Genomic DNA, 27928 nt, shown 5'->3' with positions numbered 1-27928 from the left:
GCCTGCTGAACCGGTACCTCTCCACAGATAGGAGTCAGGGCAATCACATATTCATGTACAATCTTTTTTTTTTAATGCCTCAGTTTCATTTTATTATAGTTTTGTTTTTATTAAATTGATTGTGGTTTTACTGTTGTGGTTTTTTAAATTATCTTATTTTTATTACATTTTAATTTGTTTTTTAATAGTTAATTTTTTTATTAATTATGTTATATATTTTATGATCTACATATTACTTTATCATTACATGACAGGTGTGAGTGTGTAAAGCACTGGCAGAACTGTCTTTTAGGTGTCTGTTCTTGTCTATTGAACATTTTTTGATCATAGATGGAGCTAATCCTCAGCTTAATCCTGCTGTGAATGACAGTGAATTATTTGGACCGGCCACTAGGTGGCAGTCCTGTATTGTTGAAGTAGAAACTGCAAGTGCGGGAAGGTGAGGAAGTAATCAAGTTGTATAGTTTCCACCTGTGTGCCGCTTCCTCATCACCTGCACTGCACACACTTTGTTTGCTTCGGTTTGGCGTGGCATCTATGCTGCTCCGGTTCCCCGCCACTGATTCCTGATTTCCTGGTTAATATAGAGTAAGTTTACCCCATGTGTTGAGTTTTATTTCCATTATGGCAACTATCACCACTGTTGGAGGCCTTCTATGTACCGCTGTTGTTTTGTTTATTGGTAGAGAAGTAGACGGCCCCGACAGACGATATCTCGGTGTTCCTCAAACAATTAGCCCCCTTGGTAGTGGAATGAGGTACGTTTTGCTTGGTGTATTTGTTCAATTTGGGGTGTTTATTTGGTGTTTTAATCATAATATTAGCTTTGTTTATAAATTTATTTTTTTGTGTGAAATGTTTGTAAATTTGCCTTGTAATTCATGAGCGTGTAAATTAACCCTTTTTTATATTTCAACTTACAGTTTTCATGGTGCATATGGAGAAATAAAGATTTAAGCACCAGTACGAGACTCTCGATTTTATTACGAATGCCAAGGGCCAGCTACACCTGCTACAGACCAGGATTGCCCGGCAGCATAAGTTACCATGGTTACTAGGCTGGGATTCAGGTTAACCACCTTGATGGAATGGAGTTGTAGCTCAGGTTGATGGAACGGAAACCGGAGTTTAGCTCGATGTATCAGGCTTAGCCAGAACCATGGTTTCCATGGTTACCGATGTGAGGCTCATCTTAGCCACTTTGATGGAACAGAACTCTGGCTCACATTAGCCAGACTTGGCCATTTAAGCCTGGATTTGCCTTTAGCCTGCTTGATGGAATACCCCCCTGGTGTATTACTATGTAAATATTTACTTTCTGTTTGATTATTTACCTTACTTCTTCCTTATGTTGTTTGATTTTTTTTGGTTCTGTAAATAAAAATAATGTTCTCCTCCAAAAGTGGGGGGGGTGGAGGCGGGCCAAAAAAAAAAAAAAAAAAGAAAAACAACACAATAAATGAAGGGAAAAAACAAAAACAAAAAAACAAAACAAAACAAGATACATAGACACATGCACACCCAGTACACAGTAAACTCATACACACACGATACATGCTACCTATATATACACAATAAATACACAATACAATCACCTCCTCTCATTAATGAGCTTAACTGAGACAGGGATAAACGAATGTTTGTACCTGTTGTGTTTGCACAGGGGGACCCTGTACCTCCTCCCTGAGTTCATTAATACATATTCAGAGTGCAGTACATGAGAACTGTCAGATAAAATGCTATTTGCCTATCTAATTGTTGTCTGTTCGAAAAGTTCCTGCGGATTAAGGGGAGCAGGTGTTCCCATGATTTTGCCTGCCGTCTTGACCAGGCTGAGGATTTGAGATTTAGATTTGACTGTTAGATTCCCAAACCAGCTGGTGATACTGTACCGGAGAATTGACTCTATTGTTGCTCTATAGAAAATTAACATAATATTTTTACAGACACCAAACACATGAAGTCGGCGCAAAAAATGAAGAAGCTGATGAATTCTGGCACAAACGCTTGTGCCACCTGTGTGCGCCAGCTCAGATCGCTATCAATATAGACTCCTAAGTATTTGTAGGTGGTCACCTGTTTGATGTAATGACCATGTATGGCCACAGGGCTCTGGTCTCCAGCTGATCTAGGGTCTAACAGCATTTCAACGGTTTTACTCGTGTTGATATGAAGTTGATGTGCATCACACCAGTCAACAAACCTGTCCACAGCAGCTCGGTGGATGCTTAGGTTGGAATTCTTTGTGAGCAAACTGAGAATGACAGTATCGTCAGAGAATTTCACAACATATTGGTTTGGTTGAGAGCTAACACAGTCATTAGTACATAGTGTAAACAAAAAAGGTGAGCTGACGCACCCCTGGGGGGCGCCAGTGCTGCTTACTGCTGTATCTAAAAGAGAAGAGTTAAACTTCACTTGTTGTGGTCTGTTAGAAAGAAAAGAATAATACCACTTAATTAAAAAAGGGCTTACTTTTAACTGGGCGAGTTTTCTAAGAAGGATGTGTGGCTAAATTGAATTAAAAGCAGAACTGAAATCAATAAAAAGCAGTCCAGCATATGCAACAGGACTTTCAAAGTGCTTCATAGTGAAATGCATTATTGTTGAGATGGCATCACTTCTGCTATGGTTTTTTGTATAAGCAAATTGATATTTATCTAGCAGTGGTTCCACCTCTGTACGGAGTTCCTCTATTATGAGCCTCTCTAGTGATTTAAAAACATTAGAAGTGAGCGCCACCAGCCGATAGTCATTGTCCACCTGGGGATACGCCTTTTTGGGAACTGGGATAATAATGGATTTTTTCCAGAGCTCTGGCACTGTGTGTGTGTCTATGGATAGCTGAAACAGTTGATGCCAAGCTGGTGTGAGTTCCTCTGCAAAAGTCTTTAAGAGAAATGCGGACATGTTGTCTGGGCCTGTTGCTTTGTCAGTGTGTATGCTTTTAAAGACCTTGGTAACAGTGTGTGCTTCAGTTAAAATTCTGTCCTCATTCATATTACAAATTACATTCTCTAAAACTAAACCACACTCCCCCTAACGTTATCAGTTTCAAAGTGCATATAAAAATTGTTCAGTTCATTTGCCCTTGCTGTTTCATTGTCCGCAAACAGAGGCTTCTTCCTTGTGTCCGAGTTGGTCATTTGTCTGATTGAATCCCACAGTTTCTTAGTGTTGGATTTGAACAGGTCCTGCTCTGCTATGGAGCTTTATCCCTATCTTTATTCAAGAGAGTGGTCTATCAGTTTGAGAGCGTTATTTATTGATTTCATGCTCAAAAACCCTGCCCTTGCACTCAAATAGCCTCTGCTTGTGCTTGGATCTAATCTGTTTCAGCTCAAACTGTGCTCGCACTCAGATACCATGTTGCTTGCACTCAGATACAATGTTGCTTGCACAGATTTCCTGCTCGAGCTTCGGCTTTTCTCTTCATGCTCAAACTGTTTCTGTGCACTCGTGGAATTTCTGCTCTCAGATTTCTGCCCTGCGCTTGGATTTTTTTGTGTAACAACCCTGTCAAAATCCCCCAACCAATAGAATGCCAGATTTATGGTTGACCAATGAAATGATTCCTGCCTCCTTGTGGGCGCACTCGCTTTAGTATTAGAGCGTCCCGTCCGGGCGGGTACTCTTTCACCGGGTTCATCCACTCCCACCCTCCAGGGCTTTATTAAATGTTCTTCCCTTGCTTTCTTTACCACTTTTGCAATAAAGGGACTGTTAATTTACACACGTGCGCCATATATATATATATATATATATATATATATATGTATATATGTGTATGTATATATATATATATATATATATATATATATATATACACACACACACACACTGAACAAAAATATAAACGAAACACTTTTGTTTTTGCTCCCATTTTTCATGAGCTGAGGAAAAGGAAAGCCAGGACTCTTCTGTGCAGACCTCCAGGTGTGTTTGAATCTGGCCGTGCCAACATCCAGGTTTGCCAACGTTTCATCAGCCGAACTGGACGAAGTTACACAGTTGCAGATCAATGTATATACAAAGTAGCTTGTGAGTTCCTGTGTGCTGCGTTGCCTGGCAACAGACCGGGGGAACTGTTTATTTTCGCAGAGCTACATAACATACTTTATTTCATCACCTTTTGTTAACATTTCCTTACTCAGCATTGCTGTTTAAGCTGTTGTTGACCTGTTGTATAAAAGCAATACCACACTTGAGGTCGTGACGTTATACAGTACAACGTCACTCCCTCTCGTGAGATATTGCTTAAATATATATATATGTTTATGTAAGGGATAATGTATAGTGAGCCGGTGACTGTTGAAAAATAACTCCCGACAGGGGAAGAGGGTGGGAGTGGATGAACCCGGTTAAAGAGTACCCGCCCGGACAGGACGCTCTAATACTAAAGCGAGTGCAATTTTGACAGGGTTGTTACACACAAAAATCCAAGCGCAGGGCAGAAATCTGAGAGCATAAATTCCGCGAGCGCACACAAACAGTTTGAGCGCAAGAAGAAAAGCCAAAGCTCGAGCAGGAAATCTGTGCAAGCAACATTGTATCTGAGTGCGAGCAACATGGTATCTGAGTGCGAGCACACAGAAATCAATAAATAATGCTCTCAAACTGATAGACCACTCTCTTGAATAAAGATAGGGATAAAGCTCCATACTCTGCCCGCTCCTTATACTGCAACCGAGCTGCTCTCATTTGTAGATTGGGGTCTTTTTGTGCAGTTCTGACTCCTGCAGTGTCTCCTGATTTAAAAGCTGTTTTCTTCCTGTTGATGCATTCCTTAATACCTCTTGTGATGAAGGGTTTATTGTTCGGATATCGCTTTACAGTTTTCTGAGGTGTAATAGAGTCAACACAAAAAGAAATGTAGGCAGTGATTGATTCTGTGGCACTGTCAATGTCGGCATTCTCAAAGAAAATGTCCCAGTCTGTACAAAGGAAGCATCCTTTCAGCTCCTCTGTTTTATCACTGGACCATACCTTCACAGTCTGGATTTCTGGTTTGCTGGACTTAAAGACTGACCGATATGTGGGGAGCAGTTGGATTACATTATGGTCAGAATTGCTGAGGGGGGGTCTGGCTCTGGCTGTGTAGGCGTCCTTGATATTGCCATAGCACTTGTCAATGATGTTGTTATTTCTAGTGATGCACTTGACATACTGATGAAAGTCAGGCAGAGTTTTATCCAAGCTGCAGTCACCAAGTATCAACATGGGAGCATCAGGTTTGTTCTGTAGATGACGATGGACACAGTCTGTGATCAGATTAGCTGCTCTAGTGGCGTTCCCGCTTGGTGGAATATATACAGCACACACAAATATGTTGGTAAATTCCCTTGGCAGGTAGTGTGGTCGCAGGGTAACACACAGCAGCTCCAGGTCAGGGTTACATATTTTATCTCTTATTGCAAAGTTGCGGCACAACTGTCCCTAATATAAAAACACATCCCTCCGCCCCGTGTTTTGCCTGAGTTTGCATCTCTGTCCAAACGTATGTGTGAAAACCCGTCAATTTGTATAAGACTGTCCGGTACATCACCGCCAAACCAAGTTTCAGTAAAAGCCATTAGACCAGACTCACAATATTCATAGCAAGCTCCAACAAGCAAAGCAAAGCAAGCTCCAGGCCCGCCTGCAAAGCACTGGACGACTCGGCTTGTCAGGATTAGCCACACTAATGCTAGTAGCTCCACTTTTCTCCATTTCGTGTCACATACAAGCAGCAAGCAGTTCACTGCACGAGTCACATTCAGCAGATGCAGTGCACCTTGAGTCCACTGAAGACAAACATTAAACAGGGACATTACGAACAAAAACACAATGTGCAGCAAGAGCCCTCCTCCATGTCGCCTGCAGGGCACTGCCATCTTGGATGATGGTGAAACGCTTATAGTGAGTATCGGAAACGTCACGCCCCTTACCTTAAGTGAATTTCATCTCTGGAGGCTGCATGGGCTGCTAAAAACACCAGTGTGGCTAAGCTAACTACAGCCGCCGTTTGCCCTCATTAATTTGAGTGAAGAAACTTGAGCTGATAGACTCCGAAGCACCTGTGCTACAAGGACTGGAGCAGGACAATTCACAGTGGTAAGTTTTTATTTTGTAGCTGTCTTATATTTCAGCTGTAACATGATAACTGTAACCTATCTGTTGTATGGTAACACTGTATGTCTGTCCTCTGACTGAATGAAGTTGAAAATATCTGCTATTTTGCTAGAGTACAAAAGGTTTCTAACAATATAGTCAATTACTACATAATGTGAAAACACCGACAGTAGCACTCACCTGTCATATGCAGTGGTGTAAAGCATTTTTTTTTTTCACCTAAGCAGGCTTATCTATGATCAGACTAATGGAGCTTGTGTTGGGTAATAATACCAAAGTTATAAATTCTGCTACTAACCAACCACACAAGTTTTAACCCGTGAATATATCAATTTTACCATAGCAGATTGAGATGACAGATTTCTGTATTGTACAAAAACAAATGAGTAAAAATGACTGGTACATTCAGATGTCTTAGCTGTGATGTGTACTGAAACCATTCTGCCAAAATGCAACTACATTTTATAATCATCTTCACCTGATGTTTGTAATCTGCAATATGTACAATGTACCAATGTATTACAGTTTCCCCACATCATTTATATGAAATCAAAGTTTCATAGTAAAACAGTATGCCTTGTCTCTTTTTTACTTATTAGGTTTTTGGGTAATATAATATTGTGACCCTGGGAAATCAAAATAGGATGCAGGACACCAAAAATAGCTTCCTTGGGTTTTTACTTGCACATGGTAGGCAGACAGACAGAGAGGAAATCACATGACATGGATCTTCCTGATATAACTTCCTGACTAGAGCTCCCTCTAGATACATACATACGTACATACTAAATAGATACAGTCTCAGGATACTACATCCCTCCCCTCTCAGGTCTGCAGACAACACTCACTGCAAGAGAAATTAAGATAAAATAAGCAACACTGTACATAAGACACACTTGGCACCTTTTTACTTAACTTCACCTTTATAAGGCGAACTCAAAGTCAATTTAATGCTTAAATTGTAACTTAAATCTTGACTTTATTTTAAATTTTAAACTTTAACTGAACTTTAAATGCAATACACAAAAATTCATATTTTACTACTTAGAATAATTTTTAGCAACTAAATTTAATCAACAGTAGTATTCTCTGCAGAGCCGATAAATCAGTGTTGTGTTTTTTTGTTTGTTTGTTTGTTTGTTTTGTTTCCACTTTTTTTTTCTGTTTCACTGCTTAATTAAGGCCTGTAATAATCAGGAGGGCACCTCTCTCTAATGGAGCGCCTTAAGGGTGGTGTTAACTGTTCCTGTAATACAGGTGGGGACTCACTCCCCAGCATCGGTGGGTCACTCTCAGAGTCTTCCACATGGGTTGGAGAGTCAGAGGCCCGGACCTCAGGGGACTGCACTTGTTCTGGCATCACAGAAGATGGGGTGCTCACAGCCTGAGGTGTACTGGGATCTATATCAGGAACGCCACTTAGCTCTTGCCTCCTGATTTGGTCAACATGTCTCCTCACGACCTATCCATTTCCGATAGGGACTGTGCATGACAGGGGACCTGTGCAGCTCTCAATTGTTCCAGGGATCCATTTGGGACCAAATCCATAGTTTTTTTGTAAAAACTAGATTCCCGGGTGAAAAACTCCTGAGCTTGGTGTGTGTATCATTATTAACTTTTTGTTTCCACTGTTTCTTTTCCACCTTAGGCTTCAAGTCTGGGAGTAACAGGTCAAAGGTAGACCTTGGCCTCCGTGACATAAGCATTTCAGCCGGGGACAAGCCTGTGGCTGAGTGATTCTGTAACTAAACAGGAATCGAGACACTTTTGCTTCCATGCGCTCATTTCCTACTGGCATCCTCTTCATCCCCTCCTTAAAGGTCCGAACTGCTCTTTCAGCCAATCCGTTCAACAAAGGATGAAAAGGGGCTGAAGTTATACACTTTATCCCATTTTTAGACATGAAATCAGCAAACTCAGCACTAGTAAAGCAGGTAGCATTATCACTCACCAACATCTGTGGCAGTCCATGGACACTGAAACTTTGTCTGAGCTTTTCAAAGGTTCCATGAGTGGTTGCTGTATTCCCCGGATAAACATCCATCCATTTAGAATGGGAATCAGCCAGCACCAGAAACATCTTGCCCAAAAATGGACCAGCATAATCCACATGGAGTTGAGTCCAGGGCTTCTCTGGCCATTCCCAGGGATGTAAGGGTGCTGTAGAGGGAGACATGGCATTCTGTTGACATGTATCACACTGGTGTACTTCCCTCTCTACATCCTGATCCATCTGGGGCCACCAGACATATGACCGGGCCAGTCCTTTCATTCTAGACATCCCTGGGTGGGACTGATGCAGCAACTATAACAGTTTTTTTCATCCTTGCTGAGGAATAATGACTCGAGCACCCCACAGAACACATCTATCTCACACACTGAGCTATACGTGTCGAGTGAAGTAAGGCATGAATTCAGGCTCCACTGAAGAAGGCCATCCTTGTAGCACATAGCCATACACACGTGACAGTGTCACATCTTTAGCTGTCCAATGTCTCACTTGTTCTGTGGTCACTGGTGAATCATCCATTCCATCCAGCATAAACACCAGATCCTCCTCTTCCTCAGCAGGGACTGTTTCTGGCAAGGGAAGCCTACTGAGGGCATCTGCATTTATATGCTGCTTTCCAGGCCTGTGTGATACTCCATCCATCCATCTTCTAACCGCTTCATCCTCTCGAGGGTCGCGGGGGGGCTGGAGCCTATCCCAGCTGACATTGGGCGAGAGGCAGGGTACACCCTGGACAGGTCGCCAGACTATCGCAGGGCTGACATATAGAGACAGACAACCATCCACGCTCACATTCACACCTACGAACAATTTAGAGTTATCAAATATCGGGATCGAACCGGCAACCCTCTTGCTGTGAGGCGACAGTGCTAACCACCACACCACTGTGCCGCCCTTAGAAAAATAATAATAAGAATTAAAAAAAACAACAACCAGCAAAGGTAGCAAAGTTGATTCAGTTGTCTTTTCATAATTCATATGCCCTGTTCCTCCTGGGGTGCATTAACAGTGAACACATCTGTACTGTAAATGTACTGTACTGAATGACTAAGGGCTGGGCTATAGACCCTTTTACATTTAATAAAGAGTACAATGTTTTCTGGTGGGCAGGGCTTAGCTGGAGGCAAAACAATTCTCCACAGACATTGGCTAGGAAGCTAGCTAGCAAGTTCTGTTAGCTTGTTTCCGACAAAGGAGGCAGATGATAGGAGTCTCTCTGGATAGGATGCATTAGTAAACATTAATTCCGAGTGCCTGAGCACTAGTCCTTTTGTCTTTGCATTTAACCACAGTTGTCTTCATTCTTTTTGACGGGCAGTGGTATGCTATAAAATTTGAGTTTTAAGCCGTGACTCCTTCTATTTTGGCTCCCAATAACACAACACAACGACATTTTAAGGCTCCTATGTAGCCCACAGCCCCATGGTGGCAAGTCATGTTTTGCCTCCAGCCAATAAAATTATGTTGTCATGACATCCTTAAAAGGGTCTATGTAGCCTCGTGTCACCAGGCTCTTCACGTAAAGTGAAGAGCCTGGTTTCTATTCACTCTATATTTTGTCTGGATTCTGGTTCCGGTCTAGAGAGCGGATCCGGAATTCACCAAATTCACCAAAGTAAAAGTGTTCACCAAAGTAAAAGTTTAAATTCTGGCGCACCATCGATTTGGGGCGATGAGGGGTGTAAGAAAATCGATTAACTTAATGGCTTGGGGCTTTTCTTGTAAATTATATTCTTTAAATTAAAAAGTTTCACCGCATTTTTATTAGCTTGGTGCTTTTCTTTTGACGGAAAGGCACATCCATCGAATTCCGGATCCTGTTTCACTCGCCCTGGTTCCGGTTCCTTACCAAAACAGCCACTGACGGCCCCAGACTAGGGTCTATGTGAAGAAGATCAAATATTAATTTTTTTTTGCCCAAATAAGTCGATGCTTACTAGATACTTGCACAATGAGATTTTTGATAAATAATCATCACTGAAATCAGGGGTGTCAGAAGCTTTCCAAATGTGGTGGGGACAATAAGACTGTGGGTCCTCCCCCAGAATAATTTTTAAAGAAACTGATGCCATTTCCTGCATTCTGGTGCATTCTCACATGTGTAGTTCTATTAAAGGATGGTAAAGTTTCATTAAAGGAAAGAGACTATGACAACAGTTCAATGACACATTTAGAGGCAGCTGCAGAGCCAGGAATAACCATTGCATGTAAGTATTATCAGTATATTTCTGATTCTGAATTATTTTTTTATTTTAAACAACCTTGTGTATGCAGCAGAGGTGAGAAAGCATACTATATTGCATAAATCTCTGTCAGTGGGGAGACAAAGGGGAAGAGTTAATAAATCCACAAAGATAAAGAGAGAGAGAGAGAGAGAGAGAGGTGGATAGATAGATAGATAGATAGATAGCATTATGTGTCTACAACACAAAAATCCATGATGGACATCTGGGACTCACAGCTGAAGCTAGGCTAATTTATACAATGTAAAATACCATAGACTGGTGCTAATAACGTTAGCATGTTGCATTTGTTTGGAAAACGTGTTTAGTGTGACAGTTGTTTTGTCGGTGAATGTTGCGAGTTGTAATGGAGCCAAATTGTGTGCCGCTGCCTTTGTTAAATGCTGCTGTTGTCCCTGGTTTTAAATGAGAAGAGGGAAAGATTGCTTGCTGCTAGGCTAATTTATACAATGTAAAATGCCATAGGCTTGTGCTAATAACATTAGCATATTGTATTTGTGGGGAAAATGTGTCCAGATAAAGTCAATGTTTGTCAATGCTGCGATTTATAGTAAAGCCAATTTGCATACTTGTGTTTGAAATTGTCTCTATTAAGCCATATTTGTGTATTCATGTTTTGAATCAACTAAACTTTACAGCACTTAACAAAAACCTCCACCGCCAACTAGCGTTTTGGAGGTGTAACTTCAGAGTGACACAGACACACCACCGCAGAGGTAAAAATGCTCACAATGGCGAAGGCAACATGTGTAGGGTCTACACACAACCATAAATCCCCTGTTACTTTCCTCTTCTCTGTAAAAAAAAAAAAAAAACTCTGAATGTCCATGGCTGATTTAATTTAATCCATCAAACCCCATCTCATGAGCGGTGTGTGAGAGTTTTTAGTTTGTTCGATCTCTAGTGAGTGAGTGTGTGCACGTGAGCTGTGAGGAGTAGCCTAAAATACATTGAAAACACGGAGTGGCATTCTCTTGTTGAGGAAGTGGAATGGATTTCATAGCAAAGCAATGGAAAGAGCACTGAGTGATAGCTTAGAGATGATTAGCCTATGGTCGGCTTCACATTTCAAGGAAAATGTGGGGGTAGGGGGTCCAAATGAATGATTTTTAAAAGTGGGGGGGGGGGGGGCATGTCCCCCCTCCAGAGTAATGGTTGCGACGCTCATGACTGAAGTGGAAAATGACTGAGTCATTAAAGACAACCAATAGAACAGCTAGAACAGTCTAGTAAGTTCAGAAAATTACATCACTTTACAGTAATGCAACCTTTAAAACCAGGAAAAGACAACACTTACAATGTCACAATATCCAGAATCTAAGACCATATCTCTTCTCATTTCATGAAGCAATTTCCACAAAGTTGTTTGACTTACAAGAGACACATTACAAAAAAGTCAGAATCAAAACAGCAGAGGCTTATTTTTGATCTCTAACATGGATCAAATTTAGAAAATGCTGGATCCTGCATCTCCTATAAGGCAACTCTAACAAGGTCATAATCACCTAACACTCCGGGGCACCTTCAATTGACACCCTCTGTGATCCAACCCCTTTAGCGGGATCTTGGGAGAATTCCACCAAGGAGAAAATTTTAGAAACTTCACAGCTAAACTGACCATTTAGAACAAAAATCTTCTCTAAAGGCCCCGACACACCAAGCTGGCGGTCGGCCCTCGGTCAAAGTTGAGCCGTTGGTGAGCATCTGCAGCCCTTGTTGGTGCGGTGTGTCCTGCATAGCTGGCCCTGGTTGATGCTACTCAACTTTGTTTCCAGGGATTCAACATGTTGGCACAGTGGAGCCTTTAAGGGAATTAAATCATTCTGATTGGCAGATCAGCTCAGTGCATGAGAAGAGAAACGGCAGTGAGAAATGTGAAACAGAAAAAGACTTTACTAATACAAACTTTGTTGTGGCTAAAACTGGGACAATGTTAATGTAAAGAAATAAAGTCTAACAAGTCTTGACAATATAACTGAATTTGTTGACTTCAACTTCTAAAGTTTATCTAATTCAAAACATTTACATTATTACTAGTTGACACTGACAGAACTAGTAATTGTAAGTTTGAGAAACCCAGTGTTTATAAATAACAAATTAACAACAACAACAAAACAGTCAAACATTAGTCAAGCATGTAAAAGAGCAGGAACTTACCTCATATTCCTGGGAGAAGCGCAGACCGTCATTGACCTTAAGTCTTTCTACGTAGTCTGCCAGGTCACAGATAGCGATGGGAGGGTGTTCCCTCATTCCTGCAGCAAGAGGTGGAGAGGTAAGGACAGTCCATCTCTCTCTCTCTCTCTCTCTCTCTCTCTCTCTCCCCATCTTTCTCTCTCTGTCTCTCTCTCTCTGACCCAACACACTCACACGCAACCCGCACACTGTTACCATAGTGCAGATACATGTTGAAGGCCTAGAGCTAATAGGTCACAGTGATATGGGGTGACAGTCAGGGTGCTATGTGGTGAGTAGAGGGATGATATATGACTATGCAGCAACTGTATGTCAGTTGTACATGTCTGTTTGCCTTGTTGTAACTTATAACAATGTTTTATGCTGCCCTCTTGGCCAAGTCACTCTTGAATATATCTTTAATGTATATATATATATATATATATATATATTTATTACACGGCTCTATTAAATGCTGTATTCTGATTGGTCAGTCGCGGCATTCAGAGGTGTGATATTACTGTGTAATGACCGTTGCTATGTAGCCCAGCGTTGGGACGCTGCCATGACAACAGTTACTTTTTTATCGGGCTAACGTAGCCGTTACTGTTTCAAAATAATAATTTACAAGATACAAAGATGGAGTATTTTCATGATATAACTTTTAACATATTTGGTGAGCATGAAAATCTTGAGTCATGGTTACTGGCTGAAGATGAGAAGAATGCAGGAGAAGAGGGATGCTCAGAGGCGCACGGGAAAGAGAGGAGACACAAGATTGTGGATGACAAGGAGGTTGATCGCATTGAAGAAGAAAGACATGAACATGGTTTAATTTATAAATCAATAAAAATCATATAATTAAGCAATATTCTGTCTCAAATTATTTATTTAACTGATAATTAGCCGTGTAATAAGCAGGATAATGTATAATGAGCCGGTGAATACTGGGAAAACAACTCCCTTCAGGGGAATAGAACTATTCTATTCCCCTGTCGGGAGTTATTTTCCCAGTAGGTCCTATTCACCGGCTCATTATACATTATCCCTTACATACAATACTGGCATTATTCGTGCCTCTGATAATTCCCGTTTCCTACACCTGCGCATACCGGTGTGTAACGCTCGCCAATGTAATAATGTCCACAAACATAATAAACCACAAATCTAATAAAAATCTGCAGCATTTAATATAATAAAACAACAAATGTAATAAATTTTCCACAAACGTAATAGCCGCTGCCTACTACAAACATAACACACGATTTCCCACAAATGTAATAACTATTACGTTTGCAGGGATTTATTACATGTGTGGGGAAGTGAAAATCTTTATTGTAATAACTTCCCACAAATGTAATAATACAATGAATAATGGTCGTTGTGGTTGTTGTTTGTTTGTTTGCCTATACACCTACTAATACTACTGACCATGGGTGCAAAATCCAGCTGCTGACTCTCCGCTCCGCTATCACACAACGGAATCCCCCGCCGGCCAATGGCGCCACCAGGGGGTGGCCAGGGGTGGCCACAGCCCCCCCTATAAATTTGCTGGCCAGGCATTAGTGCAACCTCCCATAGGTCCGACTACCCGCTAATCCGACCATGCAGGTCTATGGTGAGTTTTATCGTTTTAGTCCCATAATGCTGACCGCCCATTAATCCCACCATTTTAATGCCATTATTCCGACGGTCGGATTTCATACCCAGTAGTCCGACCGCCCGTTAGTCCAACCACAGCACTTCCAACATGAAGCAGTCTGTGCATTTCTCCCTCACTGCGCCTGCATGGACTGTGAGGACAGCTGCATTTATCTCATCGACAGGAAATCACATCCATTTGCTATATGTCACATACGTGCCCTTATTTGGATAACACATCCTGGTATTCCCCACACATAAAGCCAATTGACAGCATAATGCGCTCTGGCTGCAGATGTATATTAAGCACTAATCCGTTCTTGCAGCACGTCTACAGAAAGTATTTTGTTAGAGACAATCTTGTCATCTCTCCTGTACTAATGTTTTGCCTAGCCTTGACCAGCGAATTCATCAGCTTGTAACAATTCGCCAACAACAGAAACTGAGGCTTATGTCACAACACTACTTTTACAGGTCACGGGAGGCACAGGTTCACAGTGCCAAGCTGAAACCCCTGATATAACATGAAACCCCAAAAAAAGGTAACTCTTTTTGCTTTCAAAATGCAGCAATAAATTGTATAAAAACGAAAAGGACTCGTATGGTTAATTTAACTCAACAACTTTAGTGTAATTAAATAAAATCAAACTCAAATTAACACACATCTGGCTCGGACGATTCACTCAATTAACGCAGCACGTCACGCCAATACAGAAAACAAATAACCCCCACTGTGCATTTACTGCTTGTTTATTAATTCCAGTCACGTTTTATGTGTGTGAGATCCTGCTTGTGTGTGCCTGCACCTTGAATATCACATTGTGAGGCTATTTCATAACTAAAATGGTGGTGAAAATATTAAACTTTGCTTGACAGCATTTCTCTGAGCCATTCGTTAAAAGGAAATAATTTATTTGCTGTGGAAAGAAGGCAACATAATGTGAAATTATAGGTTAAACAGTCTTTGCTTCCTTTAATTTAGTTTGGATAACAGTAGCCTAGTAGCCTAATAGTAGCTGCAGCAGCAACAGTGTTAGTTGCCAACAGCTGTCTTGTTTTTATTTCTTTATTACCTCCGCCAAGGAGGCGCAGGCGTTGGTCTGTTTGTCTGCAAAATAACTCAAAAAGTTCTGAACGGATTTTGATTAAATTTTCAGGAAAGGTTGATAATGGGACAAGGAACAGATGATAAAATTTTTTTTTGGTGGTGATCGGTTGAAGCGAAGTGAATAAAATAATAAAATGGCGGGAAATCCGAGCTGCTTGGCGGAGGTCTGCACTCTCCAAGTGCTTTTCTAGTTACAGATATGCAACGTTATTTGGCCATGGTGATTGTCGCTTGCTGTTGGTTTGCAGGACTTCTGTTTTTCTGCTGATTTTTTTTTTATCTATGTACACTGTCTTGGTTCGTCATGTCAGAGGTAGTGAGTTTTGGAGTATAGACATTTGTTTGTTTTTGCATCTTCAGCACCAAGGACAGTGCTTAAAGTGATTTTGTTATAACCGCTGCCTGTAACAGGCTCGGGGACATCTTCAGCACCAAGGACAGCGCTCAAACTAAGGTAGTTCTTGTCTGCTTTTGTCATGTGGTGAATTCTACTGTTGGCCTCCTCATGGAAAAAAATGTCATAAAATTTGCATTTGTTAGAACTTCATAATGTTTTATTTGTGTGTAGCTTATGGCAGCCAGTCAGCAGCCTAGTGAGTGGCGATTTGTGATGTGCTATACAGCAGGAAAAAAAATACAATGATGTCACTCATTCATTCATTCATTCAGTTGGCAGCCCCCCCTACTTAAAACATATTCCTGTGTGTGGGGAATACCAGGATGTGTTATCCAAATAAGGGCATGTATGTCACATATAGCAGACAATGTGATTTCCTGTCGATGAGATAAACACAACTGTCCTCACAGTCTGCGCATAGAGACATTGCAGCTGTTTAGTGGTACTGCTGCTCTGTGTTCACTGAAAGGGGGAAGTTGCCTAGTCCACCCTGAAATGTAACTTTACTGCGGTCAGATTTTTGGGAGGTCGGACTAATGGGAATCCGTTGTGTGATAGCGGAGCGGAGAGTCAGCAGCTGGATTTTGCACCCACGGTCAGTAGTATTAGTAGGTGTATAGGCAAACAGGCAAATAAACAAACAACAACCACAATGACCATTATTCATTGTATTATTACATCTGTGAGAAGTTATTACAATAAAGATTTTCACTTCCCCACAAACGTAATAAATCCCTGTAAACGTAATAGTTATTACATTTGTGGAAAATCACATGTTACGTTTGTAGTAGGCAGCGGCTATTACGATTGTGGAAAATTTATTACATTTGTGGGTTTATTACATTAAATGCTGCAGATTTTTATTACGTGTGTGGTTTATTACATTTGTGGACAGTTATTACATTGGTGGGCGTTACACACCGGTGCATCCAAATACCTTCAAAATGAGAGCTCACAGTCATGTCAAATGTGTATGAATGAGTATCAATGAACTGTGTAACTTATTGTTGTGATGAGAGAAATAAAAGTCAGTAGCCTTTGATGATCAATGATGGTATCACAAATTAATCTGAGCGGATCACATGTAACCACAGCAAGCTCCACAATACATGCGAACACCTCTGACTATATGTGTAACTTACAGGCTGTAGTACAGTTCTTAGATCCATTTGATATTGGATTGATAATGATATATGATAGAAACTGATGACAGGAACATTTTGTAAACGACTTACTGACATTTACCATTTTGTAAACAGGCATTAATAGAGACACCTACATTACCAAGTCTGTTGTCATTGCAATTCAATGTAAAGATACATAAAATATGTAATTAAATGGTTGGTAGATGTTTGTGTGAGGCTGTGGTTGTGATGCAGATCTCAAGAAACTTACTGCGGGGACTATAATGACGAAGTACGTGTCAATTACTGTTCAAAAACCAAAACACGGCAATCGTCAGCAAATTTTTTAGGCTACATAATGTTCCATGGTCAGTCTTATATTTGCTAACTTACTAATGGTGGTGTATGGTGTGTATGGTGTATAGTTCATCTGAGAATTTTATATGTAACTTTATACATATATTTTATACACAGTCTGAACCAGATATGAACCAGCTCAAACTCTGCTGTGGCATATTGTGATGCGCTCAGATTAACTTGTGGTTCAACACCTGTCTCAGTTAGATCACAGTACATATTGAAGGCTGCACACTTTTATCTCCCTCATCACAAAGATATTCTACACAATTCATTAATCCTCATTTATGCAGATTAGACATGACGGGCGACTCTCATTTTTTTTGCGATGAGGATAATAGTGCGTACAAGTGTAGTAGGTTAAACTAAAACGATTGGGGGCATAGAATAGTACTAGCAGGCCAACTGTTATCCTCATCACTAAGAGCTGACAGTCATGTCTTATTTGTATGAATTAGTATTTGTGAAATGTGTTGAATATTGTTGTGAGAAAAGAGACAACAATGTGTAGCCTTCAATGTCTATGATTTAATTGAGACAGATGTTAAATCACAAGTTAATCTCAGCGCATCACAATTTGCCACAGCAGAGTTTGAGCTGGGTGTAACCAGCTCAGACTGTGCTTCACTCATGGCTGTATGTAACGTTAGCCTACTTGTAAAGTTTTCAGATCAACTATACACCATACAAACATAAGACTGACCATAGAGCATGGGCATAGCAGACATGGGGTACGCGTGGAACATTGTATCTGTGCCCTCTGTCCCCCGCACTTTTTACAGCCGTTACAACTGCTCAATTCGTTTGTAACATGAGGTAATGTGTTTTTCCGAGCCATCTTTAAACGCACCATGAGTAGGCGGCACCAGGCGGCATACACATGCTATCATGCTGTGATCTGAATCAATTGCACAGACTATGTTCAGCAAACCAGCCAGCAAGAAGCAAAAAACCTTGCACAGTTTCTTCCAAACAAACCCTGTAAGTTGAGTAATGCTGTTGCATGTAGATAATATTAGCTAAATGATGACTAATTAATAGATGCCAATATATCAAGTTAAGCTAGTTAACAAGAATACTAATGTTATTGTCACCTATGTTAAATCGCTTGCTAGCAAGTTTCATGCCAGGAATAAACCCATTCCTCCTTAACTTCTGTGCAGAACTTATGCTCACTATTGCTTTGCACATATTTTTTTAGTCTTTATTGCCACAATAGAAAGAGGAGGGTCAGGGAGGAGAAAGTGGACCAGAAGCCAGCAAGGATGATCATGCAGGGTCTTCACAGGTGAGGAGAGATTAGAACTGGCTGACAGAAAATATCTAAAGCATAAATGTGACTTTGTGATTAATTTTCACAGCTATGTCACCACTACTATTCTTAATTCTATTTATAAATTTTGCTTTGCACATTTATTATCTATATTATTGCAATAGATAGAAGAGGGACAGGGAGAAACCCGGCAGGTATTTGGCACTTAATTATCTGGTTACTTACCCTGTAGATGCTCAAGGGTCATTCTGTGTCAACTCAACCAGAGTTTGGCAGCTAAAACTTGAGATTTTGATAGTATATAATTTTGAAGAACTAAAGTCTGTCCCCTGGTGCTGTACTGTGGCTGTTTGTGGTTATGTGGTTCTTTTGTCGCTAAGGAGAGGTGCAATTGAATGTGAGAGGATGATAAATCACTCGGTAGACCTCTGAACAATTTGCCCCCCTCACTTCTGAAATGATGGCTACACCCCTGCCATAGAGCATTATGTAGCCTAAAGGATTTGCTAATGTTCGCCGTGTTTTGGTTTTGACACATACTTTGTCATTATAGTCCTCTCTGTAAGTGTCCTGAGATCTGCATCACAACCACAGCCCCACGCAAACATCTATCGACCAGTTGATTAAATTAAACACTGTAAATTTATCATGTTGATCTGTTTTGTACAACATCTATTGCACGTCACTCAGTCCTGGAAGAGGGATCCCTCTTCATTTGCTCTTCCTGAGGCTTCTACCATTTTCTTTCCTATTCAAGGTTTTTTTGGGGGGAGTTTTTCCTTATCCGCTGAAAGTCCAAAGGACAGAGGGATGTCGTATGCTGTAAAGCCCTCTGAGGCAAATTGTGATATTGGGCTTTATGAAAAAAATTGATTGATTGATTGATTGATTTAAAACTTTGTGGGATTTATTTAGGGGTGTCACGATACTAAAATTTCAAACTCGATATCGATACCCAGGAAAATATTCAATACTCAATACCATTTTTGATACAGCAGCAAAAAATTAAGAGGCATGTCATTTTTTAAATAAAGATCAGAACAGTAACATCAATGATAACAACAAAAAATCCCCCCAAAATAAATAAACAACCAGAAACAAGATCTGTCCATACAAATGTATTTATCTACAGCCCTGTTTATTTTCTGTGCTTCTGGTGAATTGGCACCATATTTTCGTTGCTGATCAAATAGAGTTGGTAGTTTAGGCTCAGGATGCTCCTGTTTCTACCTCACTATGTGATCAGAGAACCAGGGGTTATGGGAGAAACCAAACATTTTTTCAGCTTCAATCTGTGACTTTACAGTTATAACTTTTCAGACACACATAATTGTGTTGTCCTGTTAAACTAACTATTAATGTTACAGATGGGTATGACTGATAAAGTTTTCTGCTTAGCTCCCACATTAACGTTAGAAGTTATATTTTAGTTTGATGCTGGCGACACCGGCTGCTCAGCTGCTAGTGAGGGGAGGGGCTGTACCTGCCGTCTGCAGCGTGCTGTGTTCACTTCACTAAATATTTCCAAAGATCGCTTTTTCCTTTTTCATTTTTGGTGAAAACTGGCTGCTTTGATCCTCCTGCAGCTGCGCTGGCCATATTACAGCAACAGAAATGTGTGCATGCATGCACAGCGACGACAACAAGCCGGGTTGCAGCGAGGGCTCTGTGCCTGCCAGATGCTGCCTGCACAGCGTCTGGCCACCTGACAGGCGCTAAGGTGGCGTGCACTGTTAGTATCGATACTTTTGTAAATTAGTATTGTATCCGGATACAGCGTTTGAGTATCGATACTTTTGACAACCCTAGATTTATTACATATTTTATGTATCTTTACATTGAACTGCGATGACAACGGACTGGACAATGTAGGTGTCTCTGTTAATGCTTGTGTACAATACTGTAAATGTCAGTAAGTTGTTTACAAAATGTTCCTGTCATCAGTCTCTATCATATATCATTATTTTTCTGATATCAAGTGGATCTGAGAGCTGTTTATGCTTTCCTACAGCCTGATGGATACACATACAGTCAGAAGTATTCTCATGTACTGTGGAGCTCACTGTGGTAACATGTGATCTGCACAGATTAATTTGTGATACGATCATTGATGGCGTTTTACATCAAAGGCTACAGACTTTTATTTCTCTCATCGCAACAATAATTTACACAGTTCATTTATACTCATTCATACACATCTGACATGACCATGAGCTCTCATTTTAAAGCGATTTGGATGCACAGGTACGCACAGCTGACACAAGAATTAGTAAAGGCATGGAATAACAGATTCAGATTTTTTTTATTTGTCATTTCTATAATCCACATAAAAATGAAATAGTGTTTCACACATGCCACCAATCAATAAATGTGCTTCAGTGCAATATAAATATAAAGAAAAGCAACAGATTGAATAAATAAGAGCAATGATAAATAAGCTAAAACTGTGGGGCTTAAAGAAATTAATTAATATGAATTAATGTGCCAGTAGAAATGGTTCAGTGTTCACCTGTTTTGATTTAGGATCTAATTGCTGTGGGGAAAAACTGTTGAACAGACGAGTGGTCCTTGTTATTAAACGTCAGTATTGTATCCACCCGTTTCTTCAGAAGCCATTGGGTGCTGCCATGACAGATGAATACTTCCGCCAACCAGTTTTCTGTATCTGGGTGGGAGCCTTGTAACAGGAAGACGGACTGCCGTCATGAGAGCAACCTTAATAATACCTCCATGAGAGCAACAAACATAGCTAGCATTAACTAGTTAATGAATTCTTTTTGAAAATGAGCTCAGGTTCAACGTGTGCCATTGTTGGTTGCCACAATAAGGGAATTGAAGAAACCCATTGTGTAGAGCATCAACACCTTCAACAAAAATGTCCATGTCTTGTGCATTATGGCCTGCATTCCACGCCGAAGAAAGAGGAACAGAAACTACCATGGCTTGCGGCTTTGAAACTCAAATATCCTCCGAAAAGATTCAGATTTAGATTCAGATTCAGAATACTTTATTAGTCCCCGGGGGGAAATTGTTTTTGTTCCAATGCTCCGTGCAAAGTAGAAATAGAAATACAACATGAATGGAAACGAGATAAAGATGAAGATATAAATAAGATACTAAAATAGACAATGAAATAAATAAAATAAAATATTAAAGTAGACATTAAAATAAAATAAATAAAATATTAAAGTAGACATTAAAATAAAATAAAATAAAATATTAAAGTAGACAATAAAATAAAATAAATAATAAAATAGTAAAGTAGACAATCTGAAATATATACAATATACAATGAAATGGTTGTAGCGTTATAAATGAAATAAGAATGAGTAGTTATATTGTGTGTTTTGTTTTATAAATAGCCAAATGAGTCCGATCATCAGAGGGAGGAGTTGTACAGTTTAATGGCCACAGGTAAGAATGACTTCCTGTGGCGCTCAGTGGTGCATTTAGGAGCAATCAGTCTCTGGCTGAAGGTGCTCCTCTGTTCGACCAGAACGTTGTGGAGAGGGTGAGAGCCATGCTGAAGTATCGCCCGCACCTTCGACAGCATCCTCCTGTCTGACACTGCTGTCAAAGGGTCCAGCTCCACCCCCACAACGTCACTGGCCTTTCTGATCAGCTTGTTGAGTCTGTAGGCATCGGCTACTCTCAGTCTGCTGCCCCAGCACACCACAACAAACAGAATAGCACTGGCCACTATAGTGTAATGTACTGATTTACTGAAGACATATACTGTACCTTTTAGCTGACCTTTAAAAAGATATGTGTTGAAGCAATATAATCTGTGCAACTGACAAATTACACACTGGTTTAATATTTCATGTATTCTTATGACACACACACACACTTATTGAGCACTTAAGCATTATGGTGGAGAAGTACCTAGGACTCACTGTGAATCATTTCTAAAAATAGCATGAGGATGGGTTCAGAAAACACTAGTGGAAAATTAGGGGAATTACAGCTTGTCCTGAGAATGATCCTAGAGGGGGAAGGACTAAAAAGTGCTGAGTCAGCAGAAGTATGACACCATTATGATGGAGAAAAAGTGACTCAGCAGAGGTGGGATATCGTTACGATCAGAGCCAAGTGGGAAGGATTAAGGGAAAGAAATGACTCAGCAGAAATTCTACGATAAAAGAGCGAGCGCAAACAAAGAAATTCCAGCCTTGCTCCGGATCTTGGCTCATTTGGGTTGTGATGTGTTTGTTGCCTGCGAGCACATTAAACTCAGTTGCATCTGATTCTACGTGTCTCCAGTGATTTTTTTTTTACCTCTGAGTATCTGAGTTTTTGATATCTAATGGAAGAGCGAGGTCGCGAGCTAACTGGCCCGGCTCGGGACCTTGACTTTTTTGCTTCTACATTATTTGGCGAGCCAGCGTAGGAGGACGAGGAGGTCGGATCCTGAGATCGGGGGGCGCTTGGCTGCACATCAGACGTACAGGTGGCCACCAGATAAGGTAAGCAGAGCCTTTTTTCTGCCTAAACCGGGTGCGTCTGAGGTCGGAGGTATTTGACAAATTCCTCTCCTAAAGAACCTAAAATGTGATGTAAAAATTACTAACTAATAACACAACATTGGAACATAGCTGATATATTGCTGGAGACAACTGAATCTAGTGCAACACAGTGTGTATGTGTGTGTGTGTGTGTGTAAGTTAGAGAGATAAACATGGAGAGTGAATGTGGGAGGGAGTGAGTGAGTGTGTGTATGTGTGTGTGGAATGTGGGGAGTGAGCTAGAGAAACCAAGCAGGCAAAGGAAAGAGTGAACGTGTGTGTGCTGAATGTATGGTAACAAATGTAGTGAGGAAGGTAGTAAGAGTATTTAAAGTATTTAAAGAGACAAGAGTGCACAATAAGAGAAGAAAAGAGTCAGAGATACTCAAAAGCATATACGTGGTTACCACTGCCGAAACTCGCCAGCACTCCCTTTAGCCTGTAGAGGCGGGGGTGTTGAAGCCAGCTGGCAGGTTTGCGCGGACGGAATGCTGAGCAAATCCGCGGATACCGCTGTTGGCTTGCCTAGTACACCTTTAAGCCTATAAAAGGAGGGTGTGTCTAGGGGAGACATCAGGACTGCATAGGTGGTTTGCTGTAAGAATGAAAGGCCTAAAAAGCTTCTGTGGATACCGCCGTTTTGAGGAAAGTGACCTCCCAGCCAAGAAGGAGGGGGAGTCACCGTAGACAGAACGGGACTGAACGGGCAAAACGCTTAAAATGTTGCAACCAAAGAGATAAAGGAAAAGTAAAAAAGACAAAAAACAAGTCAAAACAGTTAACAGATCGATCAAAGTGTAAAAATTGTAAAAACCTAACTGTAAGCTATAAAGTTGCTGTACATACATTGTAGTATATTTAGAAGTAAGTTGTAGTAAACACAGTATAATCTATTTAGAGTAATGCACGAAGCGTTGTATAAAGTGTTGTAAATACAGTAAAGTGTTAAAAAAAATGTAACTGTAAAAAGACTGACAAATCATTGGGAGACTGACTTAACAGAGAGTACAAAGGGAGGGGGTGAGGAATGCAGCCAGCATAGAGTGAGGAACACAGCCAATAGAAGTGGGCTTATACAAAAAACAAAGCTTTGTTAAAATTTGATAGTTTGGTTCTGACCTCTATTGGGTTAAAGGTCATTACAAAGAAAAAAGACATTTTGGGGCCTGAATGTTTTATCATAATCTGGTATCTGTGTGTTTGTTTTATGTGATTTGTTTCAAAGTTTTGTTACATGAGGTAGTTATTAACAGTGTCTCAGTGAAACAAAACCAGACAAGGGTAACCTAACGGTGCCAACAAATTGTCTGGGGACTGGAAACCTAACGGTGCCAACAAAAAGTCCACATGTTTCACTGATTGAACCAGTTGCTCGGGTGAACTCCATACAAACTGGTTGGCTGTTAAGGGGAGAATAAAAAAGAAATATCTGTTATTTTAATTTAATTTTATAGATAAATAAAATAAGTGATAAGTATAGTCTCATAAATGAATAGAATAAGCAATAAAATTATAAATAAATTATAAATGATAAGTAGTTTTAGTTTATATGTATAGTTTTATAATAAATACAATAAGTAATAAAATAAAGAAAAAGAAGTTGAGATCAAGCTGTTAAGAGTTGGATGGAAGAGGGTGACAGCAGTAGTAATGAAATTTGGGCCGAAGAATATTGCATGACTGATGGTTCAGTGGACACTAGAGGCATAAAAAACACATTTTGGGTTGGAAAGAAGCTACATAGACAGCGAAGGGGGTGAGCAGATAGAGAGAATCAAACTAAGCTGTTAAATAAATCAAGTACACAGGCTCGCTGCTGCAACATTGTGAGATCACATTAGGCTGTCTGATAAGGCCTCGCTGCTGCAACATTGGGAGATCAAATTAGGCTGACTTCACTGGTACAACATTGTGGACCAGAGATAACACAAATAGGGAGAGTAATAAGGCAAACACATAAATTTCACCAGTGACAGGTTAAGAGGTGAGGTTATACATAACTCACATCAGAACACCTGAAATAGATGGAAGAGGGAAATGAAGGGGGAGATGAGATTATAACAGAGAGTCATTGCGTCACTGAGGGTCCAGTAGAATTCAGGGGCATAAGAACGCATTTTTGGCTGGAGAAGAACATACTTTGACAGTAAAGGGGTAGAACATTGGCAAGACGAGCAGGAGATCAAACAAAAACTTTGGCAGGTCACCAAATTTGTTAACTTGAAGAGAGTAAAAGAGTTATTTCCAGGTGTCCCGTGGGAAGTGATTTTGCGCAGACTGTGGGTTCCTTACTCATTAAATCCGCTGCTGCAGAATTTGTGTGATAATCATAAGGACGCGCCAGTAGCTTCACTCCCTCTACACCAGATAAGAATACGAGGTCACGAAGGAGAGACACATAATCCATGGCTGCGGATTGTTGTTGTGCCCAGAAAAGTTGATTTGGGAGACATGAACATTTGGCTGTTTAACCAAAGCCCCCCCTAGGAGACAGGTCACATAAATTAGAATATAATCTCTGAAAAAGAAATAATAATAATAATAATAATAATAATAATAACAATAAAAAAAAAAGAAACTACCGTTACAGTAGAGGACATTATTAGCACTGATAAGCACAAAAGAAACAGACGAGAAACAAGAAATTCCAAGAGCTGGCACAGTGAAACAAGGCTTCAAGGAAAGATGGAAAAAAGGGTCTGACACCCATAGAGATAGTGATGACATAACATCCAGGTAGGAGAAACTGAATCCAGCGCTGTGTGTCTAAATGGCACAAAAAGAACATCAGGAAAAACAAAAATAAATAAATAAATAAAATAAATAAATAAATAAATAAATAACTCAAAAATCTGAAAAAAAAAAAATAAAAAATTGTTGGCCTAAGGATGGAACCTTCAACCTGGCATGTTGCGACGAGGTGGATACAGAACTAAATACATTGAGGCAAAAGACACTAAGGTGAGTTATAAAAAAAAGAACAATAGGGTTAAGGAAAGGGAGGTATTAGGGTGGTTTAGATAAGCAGGGGGTAGGAAGCGAATGTTGCAAGTAGTCAAGTCAAGTTAAGTCAAGTCAAGTCAACTTTATTTATAAAGCACATAAAAAACAACTCACATTGACCAAAGTGCTGAACATATAAAAAATTAAAAAAGGAAAAATACAGAGGAAACACAATAACAAAAAAACCAAAGCCATAGCAGCAACATATATAAATACATAAATCAAGGCACAAATAAGCACAGAGTAGGAGATTAAAATATCATGTCAGAAGAATACAAATGTTTTTGAGAAGAGATATGTTTTGAGCCTAGATTTAACCGAGCCAAGGGAGTGCAGCAGGCATCCACAGGACCCACGGGCACTGATGGATGTGAGACCCATAGCCCCACCCCTACCAGCATCACCACCACCATACCCACAAGACACATCACCATCAGAGACGGGACAATACCCACTGCGCTCGGTGGGGGAGGCAAGAGCAGCAGCAACAATGGAAGGCCAAGTGGAGGGAAGGTTCACAGTGACCTTGGCCAGAGATACGAAGGCCGAGAGCAGATGAAAGAAGACGCTCCCCACACGCAGAACACTGACAATCCAGTGCCACTCATTACCACTCCAGAGGCCCCCGAGGTGGCGGGGTCGAGTTGGACCTAGGGGAGGACCGGCAGGCCGAGGAGGATGGAGAGGGGGACTGAGCTTTCCTCCAAGACCCCAGCCACCGCAACAGCAAACCTATCAGCGAGCCGCACCCTATCAGCAATCAGGCTCCCAGGAAATGAACACAGGATTTCCAGGAGTGAATCCTGCAGCATCTAACCAGCTATGCTGGGGTTGTTACCAGCCCGGCCACCGACACAAAGACTGTTCGGTCAACCCATGGGAAGGTCCAGCAGAAAATTTGCAGAAAACGAGACAGGGTGCCCATGGTAGGGTTGCCCGGAGAAGCCTGAGGGGGAAGTAATGTCACCAGTCATTTCATTACAGCCACACGACGAACCAACTGTACCTGTTGTCACCCACGAACAAGCATATCCTTTTATGGTGGACACAGGGGCTGCCTATTCATGCCGAGGAAAAGAGGGCTCTGAACTCCCCCTCTCTAAGTCATCCATCAAGACCATAGGCTTCTCTTTGAAATCACAAGTCATACCATTGACAGAGCCCGTTCCAATGCTTATTGCAGGAAAAGTCATATTTGCACTCCTACTCTACTCAGCTCATACGCCAGTGAATCTTCTAGGCAGAGATATATTGTGCCCTCTCAAAGCTAAGAACATGTGTGCTCAAGATGGACTATATTTAGATTTCCCTGAGGAACCTCCACAAAGCATGATGCCACAGCTGCCCCGTGAACGCCACAGAGACACAATAGGCGTTGGGCTACTGCCTCCAACTGACACCAGAAGAGCCGCACCTTAAACGGACATGGACTCAGTGGGAACCATGGGTCCATGTCTGTCTGGACACAGCACATAGTCCCACTCTGCCACTGCATTGCACACTCGTGTATGATGCAGACCAGACTCATGTAGATTGTCAAGAATGCAGGAACACAGTGCTAACAAAAAAAACAAAAAAAACAAAAAAAAACATGCCTGATCATTAGTGAAGACATGTATTCAGCACCTCAAGGTGTGGCGGCAGCCGTCCGCCTCCCACAAGAATTAGCAGGATGGTTTCAGGTGCCAAATTCTGCACCACACGTTACGCTGATGATAGCAGAAGGTTATGAGTCTCATCATTTGGGTCTAATGGTCGGATGTGCACTGCAGGTGCGAGAGTGGTTACCCAACAAGAACAAATACATCCACATTTCAGATGACAAACAATACATTAGAATCTCAACTAAGACAGGTGATAAAGCAGTCACAGATAAGGTACTTGTAGATGGTACTACTCCCACACAGATGGCAGTCACAGAAGAACACGCACAGTTCCACCACAGCTATGGACAGCACATAAAACAGACGTAGGCTTGAT

At 40.9% G+C, this 27928-nt stretch overlaps 1 protein-coding gene and 1 long non-coding RNA gene across 17 annotated transcripts in view; both read right to left on the bottom strand.

Moving 5' to 3' along the window:
- ptprfa (protein tyrosine phosphatase receptor type Fa) overlaps positions 1 to 27928 on the bottom strand; it is an 888655-nt gene that overhangs the window by 226873 nt on the left and 633854 nt on the right. For all 16 annotated transcript variants that reach the window (XR_013491747.1, XM_078169090.1, XM_078169094.1 and 13 more), the window contains one exon: positions 12523 to 12620. Coding sequence is in view for 15 of the 16 variants with exons in the window: in XM_078169090.1 (XP_078025216.1) it covers positions 12523 to 12620 (98 nt within the window). In the remaining variant the exon portion in view is untranslated. The remainder of the gene's footprint in view (positions 1 to 12522; positions 12621 to 27928) is intronic.
- LOC144463714 (uncharacterized) lies at positions 23963 to 27566 on the bottom strand. Its single transcript, XR_013491749.1, has 2 exons — positions 24268 to 27566; positions 23963 to 24231 (listed from the first exon to the last, which is right to left on the bottom strand). It is a non-coding gene; the product is annotated as an uncharacterized LOC144463714 (long non-coding RNA).

This window comes from Epinephelus lanceolatus, chromosome 6 (genome assembly GCF_041903045.1).
Source record: "Epinephelus lanceolatus isolate andai-2023 chromosome 6, ASM4190304v1, whole genome shotgun sequence".
Lineage (NCBI taxonomy): Eukaryota > Metazoa > Chordata > Actinopteri > Perciformes > Serranidae > Epinephelus > Epinephelus lanceolatus.
The sequence above is the reverse complement of the archived record's forward strand: the minus strand, read 5'-3'. Positions and strand labels throughout refer to the sequence as shown.